The sequence below is a fragment of the Eptatretus burgeri genome, chromosome 11 (genome assembly GCF_056783735.1).
Source record: "Eptatretus burgeri isolate ZD-2024b chromosome 11, Ebu_testis_v1, whole genome shotgun sequence".
Taxonomy (NCBI): Eukaryota; Metazoa; Chordata; class Myxini; order Myxiniformes; family Myxinidae; genus Eptatretus; species Eptatretus burgeri.
Window position 1 is genome coordinate 42114890 of NC_140971.1, and position 7945 is coordinate 42122834.

Here is a 7945-nt window from a genome sequence, read left to right on the forward strand (position 1 = left end):
AAAAGGTGAAATGTACAAGGTCAGCATTTTAAACACCAGTCAAGAACAGACAGACATGATTCGAGTGGAATTTCATGTAAATATGAACCAAGTATGAGTAAATGTGATGGAGATTTTATAAGTCTGATTATGAAAACAAATGACGTCATTAAATGGACACATCAAGTATAAAGAACAAGTAATAAATGATCGTGGGGATGTTGTGCGGACGTATACGTTGGGCTAAACGGACACGCGGTGCCGTAGTGCGAGATGTTCAGACATTTCGACACAGATAATGGAGAAGAGTGAGCGACATCATGAGGATGAGAGCGAGAGGTGTCTGGAGAGTGGAGAGTCAAGCACATCCTCCCCCCTCCCCCGTCCCCTCACACTGCAGTTTCCCACGTTAGCCTTTTCCCTTTGCTCGTCTCGAAACCATCACTGAGGCTGCACTTGCACCACCGAGGTGCAGAGAAGAGGTGGTGCTAGGACCGAGCTCGAATGGACGTGTGCGGTGAAGCTCCCACCGTGCAGCACGGACGGACAGGTGAGCATGCGCATCCTCGTGTCATTCAGGAGTCAGGCCGGACAGGTGAGCATGCGCATCCTCGTGTCATTCAGGAGTCAGGACGGACAGGTGAGCATGCGCATCCTCGTGTCATGAGTTAGGATGGACAGGTGAGCATGCACATCCTCGTGTCATGAGTTAGGATGGACAGGTGAGCATGCGCATCCTCGTGTCATGAGTTAGGATGGACAGGTGAGCATGCGCATCCTCGTGTCATGAGTTAGGACGGACAGGTGAGCATGCGCATCCTCGTGTCATGAGTTAGGATGGACAGGTGAGCATGCACATCCTCGTGTCATGAGTCAGGACGGACAGGTGAGCATGCGCCTCCTCGTGTCATTCAGGAGTGAGGCCGGACAGGTGAGCATGCGCATCCTCGTGTCATGAGTCAGGACGGACAGGTGAGCATGCGCATCCTCGTGTCATGAGTCAGGACGGACAGGTAAGTGGCCACGCTAAATCTCGGATGCTGTCATCTCCCGTCTATCTACAGGAATCACGGAATACGTTTGTATGAACTCGCACAAGGACGTTTGAAGACAGAAAAACTCGTGAACTTTCACCAAACTATTGGGTTTCGTATTGCGTGGTCTTTAGACGAGTTAATCTCAATGTTTGGTTTCAGATAATTATTCTTAAAATGATGTCGGCCCAACAGGATGGCCAAGAGGTACACCTACCCACTCACCTGTAAACCGTCTAGTCTGGGTTCGAAATCCCGACCCAGGTATAAACTGTCATCCCGGTGTTTCATCGGCAGCTGGGGTGATTCATCAAGGTGTGTGTCGTCCCTCAGGATGGACGTTAAACTAGGCGTCTTGTCTGCTCGAATTAGTTGGTGAACGTTAAATATCCCACGGTATCCTTGGCGAGGAGTAGGCGAGCTATCGCGGGCACCATGAACAAATTACAAATTCCTGCCCTAACTACTGCTGGCAGAGGGATGGCAAAGTGGTCAGCATGGCCACAAGCCAAGAAACTGCTTGGGCAGAACGAACGTTGTGTGACAGGGTATGGTGTATGGGGGAGAGAATTATGCGAACCACGTGGTGTATTTAACCACATAACCACGTGGTGTATTTAACCACATAACCACGTGGTGTATCTCACTGAATGGCTGAGATCCTGAGATCCTGAGAAATCGATTACCAAATGTGTCCGTGCTTGTTATCAAAATGTGTGGGTTTCAGTGGGTGGAACGAAGTCCTCCCAGGTCTGAAAGTGTGAGTGTGTGTGTGTACGTGTGTACGTGTGTACGTGTGTACGTGTGTACGTGTGTACGTGTGTGTGTGTGTGTGTGTGTGTGTGTGTGTGTGTGTGTGTGTGTGTGTGTGTGTGTGTGTGTGTGTGCCCATCCGTCCATCACACTTTATTCTAAAGGGTTCCAGCTGCTGGCATGGGATAATAAAGATGGTTCCGTTGGAAAGCCCTTCATTGATTTACCTGAAAAAAACTGTGACCGTTTAATGGTGAAAATTCTCGTTTTAAAAGCCCCTCTTGCTGGATTAGTATAAGAAGAAGATTAGTATAAGGAGAAGAAGAATAAGTTTAGTATAAGGAGAAGAAGAAGAAGATTAGTATAAGGAGAAGAAGAAGAAGATTAGTAAAAGGAGAAGAAGAAGAAGATTAGTATAAGGAGAAGAAGAAGATTCGTAAAAGAAGAAGAAGATTAATATAATGAGAAGAAGATTAGTATAAGGAGAAGAAGAAGATTAGTAAGAGAAGAAGAAGATTATTATAAGGAGAAGAAGAATAAGTTTAATATAAGGAGAAGAAGATTAGTATAAGGAGAAGAAGAAGATAAGCATAAGGAGAAGAAGAATAAGATAAGCATAAGGAGAAGAAGAATAACATAAGTATAAGAAGAAGAAGATTAGTATAAGGAGAAGAAGAATAAGTTTAGTATAAGGAGAAGAGGAAGAAGATTAGTAAAGGAGAAGAAGAAGATTCGTAAAAGAAGAAGATTAATATAATGAGAAGAACAAGAAGAAGATTAGTAAAAGAAGAAGAAGATTAATATAATGAGAAGAAGAAGAAGAATAAGTTTAATATAAGGAGAAGAAGAAGATTTGTATAAGGAGAAGAAGAAGAAGAAGATTAGCATAAGGAGAAGAAGAAGAAGATTAGCATAAGGAGAAGAAGAATAAGATAAGCATAAGGAGAAGAAGAAGTTTGTATAAGAAGAAGAGGAAGATTAGTACAAGGAGAAGAAGAATAAGTTTCATATAAGGAGAAGAAGAAGAAGATTAGTATAAGGAGAAGAAGAAGAAGATTAGTAAAAGAAAAAGATTAATATAATGAGAAGAAGATTAGTATAAGGAGAAGAAGAATAAGTTTAGTATAAGGAGAGGAAGAAGATTAGTAAAGGAGCAGAAGAAGAAGATTAGTATAAGGAGAAGAAGAAGAATAGTATAAGAAGAAGAGGAAGATTAGTACAAGGAGAAGAAGAAGAAGATTAGTAAAAGAAGAAAAAGATTAATATAAGGAGAAGAAGATTAGTAAAAGGAGAAGAAGAAGAAGAAGATTAGTATAAGGAGAAGAAGAAGAAGATTAGTATAAGGAGAAGATTAGTAAAAGGTGAAGAAGAAAAAGTTTAGTATAAAGAGAAGAAGAAGAAGATTAGTATAAGGAGAAGAAGATAAGTAAAAGAAGTAAAAGATTAGTATAAGGAGAAGAAGACTAGTAAAAGGAGAAGAAAAAGAAGTTTAGTATAAGGAGAAGAAGAAGATTAGTAACAGGAGAAGAAGAAGAAGATTAGTAAAAGGAGAAGAAGTTGTATAGGAAGAAGAAGAAGATTAGTACAAGGAGAAGAAGAAAAAGATTAGTATAAGGAGAAGAAGAAGAAGAAGATTACCAAAGAAGAAGATTAATAAAATGAGAAGAAGAAGATAAGTATAAGGAGAAGACGAAGAAGATTAGTATAAGGAGAAGAAGAAGAAGAAGTTTCGCATAATAAAAACCTGGTGCTTTCATGTGGCGATCCCAATGGGAGGACAGCAGGACCCCAATAGAATAAGTGTGACGGACATGGAAGAAGCACACACAATTATATAGTACAGTAATACTTCTAGAAGCAATAGAAAAATGTATAAAAGTACACAAAGGAGCACACAAAACAACAATAACGATGTAGCCACCACAAAAGCAACAACAATATCTACGTGTTTATAAAAAAAATCCTTTTTCTTGTGTTTTGCTTCATTATTGACACTCACAGACAGACCTGGATTCGTTTGTGAAGTACGACGTGTTGTCTTTTGATTGAACCCGACAACGAAGCGACAGGTGGGCACGCCTAATGGGATACTGTTTGATAAATTACCCAATACAGTACAATGGAACTAAAATGGCCTGCATGAAGATGATTGTACAACAACAACGACAACAACGACAACAACAACAGACTTCAGATTGTGCCAAATGTTGCCATCTATCTACATTCCAACATGACGGGCATATCTCCCACACATAACTTTATTTACCAATGATCAGAAGCATCAATAGTAATCTTTGATTACCTGTCTGATATGCTCTTGGTAACCAGGGGGTATTCAGTTAACAAGTTTCTTGTAGAGATCAATAGTAATATTTGGTTACCTGCCTCAAATGCAATTAGGGGATGTTCAGTTAACAAGTCTCTTTTAGAGATAAATGGTAATATTTGGTTACCTGTCTGATATGCTCTTGGTAACCATGGCGTGTTCAGTTAAGTTTCTTGTAGAGATCAATAGTAATATTTGGTTACCTGCCTCAAATGCAATTTGTAATTAGGGGATGTTCAGTTAACAAGTCTCTTGTAGAGATAAATGGTAATATTTGGTTACCTGTCTGATATGCTCTTGGTAACCAGGGCGTGTTCAGTTAACAAGTCTCTTGTAGAGATAAATGGTAATATTTGGTTACCTGTCTGATATGCTCTTGGTAACCAGGGCGTGTTCAGTTAACAAGTCTCTTGTGGAGATAAATGGTAATATTTGGTTACCTGTCTGATATGCTATTGGTAACCAGGGGGTGTTCAATTGACAAGTTTCTTGTGGAGCGCTCGCCAAGTAGCTTAAGCACTCAAACAAGCACTCCATTGAAAACCGTTGATAAGGAATGGCTGGCTGGCTTGGCAAGCGCAAGGTAGTTGATTGGTAACTGAACACACCCCAGGTATTGAGTAAAGCATCCCCTCCCTCTTCAAAAATACTGATATGATGGAAATCAGTTTTCTTGCTGTTTTATAAAGACTTTTATCAGATAGCCTCTGGTTGTCAGCTCTTCAATTGGGCAAATCTTTGGCTGTTTAATTAGTGTCATCAAAGATTAATTTAATAAAGGAATAATTTCATTAATCACCTGCTGTTCCACCTCCAGGGGACGTGTGTGAACCGCATCACCAAAAGAGAGGAACCATCATGGAGAATCAAGTGGACATCATGACTGAGGGAAATAGCCTCCTGAAGGCTGTGTGTCTTGGACGGCTGCGACTTACAAGATTGCTCCTGGAAGGGGGTGCATATGTCAATGAGAGCAATGAGCTCGGAGAGACCCCATTAATGGTCGCCTGCAAGACGAAGCATGTGGACCAGCAAAGCGTGAGCAAAGCCAAGATGGTGAAGTTCCTGTTGGAGAAGAAGGCGGACCCCAACATCCAGGACAAAGCTGGTTACACTGCCCTAATGCACTGCTGCATGTCCGATGTGGGTGTCGAGATTGTGGCTCTGCTGCTCCAGAACGGAGCCAACGTAGACCTGCTAGATCACAGCGGTGCTTCTGCACTCGTGCATGCCATAAATTGCAATGAGCACGAAAGTCTAAAGCTTTTACTGCTGGCGTGCAAAGAACGAGGGAAGGAAGTTATTATCATCACTGCAGACACAAGGGCTTCAGGAAACTGCAATGTGAAGCAGTACCTGAACATGCCACCTTCACCTGTCATTGGAAATCATGTCTCGCCATCTCACATCGATGTCCACGGCCTGCTCGGCAAGTCCATAACTCACCAAGATGGCGACATGACGTCTTATCTCACTGAGCGAGTTAAGAAAGAAACGTCAAAGCAATTGCAAGGAACACGGTTTCCAAAGCTGCATTGCCTCAAATCAGAGCCTCTTGGACAAACAGCGAACAATGGAAAACAGAATTTGGTCATCCCTGACATCCTCAAGCAAAGGACCTCTAAAATTAATGCCGACCTCGTAGACAGCAAGCAAAAACACAACACATTGTGTCATCGTCTCAGCTGGGAAGTGGCAGGGTCTACCCTTCCAGCAGGACAGTCAAGCTTCTGCTGTCCTGTGAGGTCCACTTTATCAACAACAGCACCAACAATAAGAAAAGGCCAGACCGTGCCGGTGCAGTGTCCTGCGATGACAAGACGCAACACTCTCCCAGCAGATGATCTGGTGGAGTCCATGGGACAGTTAGGAATCTTTCATCATCGCTCTCTCCGGTGTAGAAGAGCATCAGGAACTGACGCAACTGAAATGGCCTTGATGAAGTCCACAAACTATGTTCCCATTGACATCACCGATGGAAACGGTTCGAAAATGTCACATGGATCGATAAACTTGCCTACTCGTCGTTCTTTAGATGGACTCGTAAGCAATCTTACACCATTTTCCTCCCAGCGACGATACCTGCCAGAGCGAAGAGGATCAGCTACTCTTCCCTCAGAACAAGGAAACCTCTTTCGACCAAATCTGCTTCCCCCTATTCGATCAAAATATGACGAAAAGGTGCCAATGGATGCCGGCTTGATCTCCGGATCATCAACTCATCTTACATTTGCTTCTGGATGTCAATCACCAGTATGCTCCAAAGATCTGAGGCCAAACAAGAAGCTTCCACGTCGCCATTCCACGCAGTTGGAGCAAATGAGAAAGATGTTTGGATGAGAAACTCTGCCAGGAAAGTGAGACTGGTTGGGAACCTTCCACACTGGCAAGAGATCAGGTCTGGTGCAAAGATGGTTCATAAACATGGCGATGTTGACAGCTGGGAGTGCTTGGTTCCAATGGACGTGGAATTTGTTTCAATGAGAACGTGTTCTGTTGGATTATGTGTTATTAATCATTATATTGTGAGTTGATAGGATGCTCAGACGTATAACTCGCTCAACTGTAAACTGGCTTGTCTTGGTTCGACTCCTGACCTGACAATAAACCCTCATCATGGTGTTTTGCTTGATGTGCTTTGCGTCAACGAGTGCACCGTCTCACGAAGGGGCGATGTTGAGATCCGATTGTCTCATCTGCCAGCATTTGCTGGTGGACACGAAAGATCTCACGATGCCTTTTGAAAAGAGTGGGCCATCGTGTGGTGGGTGCTATGCTGGCCGAATTCCTCATTCCTGTCTTACCCTGCAACGGACTGGTGACCTGTTCCGGTTTGGTCTGCCACTTCGGTGGACCTAATCCTGTGGAAATGGAGTATGGTCATGGATGGATACATCCTTGTCTGGTTCAATGTCCACATCTTTGTTCGCAACACAAAATTATTATCATTGTTTCCTCTTTTCTATCGTCTGTGGAACCAACTTCTTGGTCTGTTCAGTCCCATTCCTCCCTCCAGGGCTTCAAGGCAGCTGTTCACCATGACCTCAGGTCATGCCCCAAAACATTCTCATGATCTTTTCTACCACAAATGACCCCAATCCCAAAGCACTCCCATTTTCCAGGTTATTGTGATTTTTCCCCCTCTCCCACACCTCCTTTCGTTTGTTAGTTGTCGGTTGGTTTGTTCCTTTAATGTTTCATCCCTGCTATCCCCTTTCTCTTCTCGCTGCGTTTCCTTTGGCTTGTGTGCATCTTGTTCACCCCATCTGTCCTCCCTCTCTCCATGATCTCACTCTCACTTCGACTCTGCTGTTAGTGTTTCCCCCTTTCCATTTTGTTCCCATTCCATTCTGCTCTTGTTCTTCCATGGGCCTCGATCATGTCCGATGAACATCTCAAATAATCTGAAATCCCTACAACATTGTTGTAGCATGCCTGGTATTATTTTTCAATAAACAGCCAAAAGAAAATTGTGTTTTTATATTGTCATGATAATTGGAATATATGAGTGCTGAAATATATTCCTGGAATATATTAACGCTGGAAGATATTAACTCCTTTGACTCCCAAGACTAAAATTCACCAGACGCCTCGAGGAAGAGGTGTAGGCGTGTTCCGGAGACATTTCATGAACGGGGTTCAAGGATTGTGTTTTGATTTGTTGATGAATGTGTTAATTGATCGATGCACCATAAAATATACAAGAGGCAATCGAAAAGTTTCAGAACCAGGAATAATTGGAAACACGCCGATGATAAAACAACCAACAAGAGCCCTTTGAAACATGCTGCGTGTGAGTCTGTGCTCTCGTATTTATGAAATGCATCTTGGAAACCATTCAGGGACATGTTTG

The 7945-nt window shown here is 42.7% G+C and overlaps 1 protein-coding gene across 1 annotated transcript; it reads left to right on the plus strand.

Annotated features, from left to right (window-relative positions):
* The first annotated feature begins 393 nt into the window (after positions 1-393).
* Positions 394-7547, plus strand: LOC147016937 (ankyrin repeat domain-containing protein 34C-like). The gene is made up of 2 exons (XM_085846183.1): positions 394-529; positions 4910-7547. Exons 1-2 carry the CDS (start codon positions 484-486, stop codon positions 6430-6432), a joined length of 1569 nt encoding a protein of 522 aa, XP_085702309.1. The 5' UTR covers positions 394-483; the 3' UTR covers positions 6433-7547.
* Positions 7548-7945: the final 398 nt, after the last annotated feature.

Coding starts and splice junctions, on each gene's coding strand:
- LOC147016937 (XM_085846183.1), top strand. CDS start 484: ATGGACGTGTGCGGTGAAGCTCCCACCGTGCAGCACGGACGGACAG. Junction 530..4,909: donor CGTGCAGCACGGACGGACAG/GTGAGCATGCGC, acceptor TTCCACCTCCAG/GGGACGTGTGTGAACCGCAT.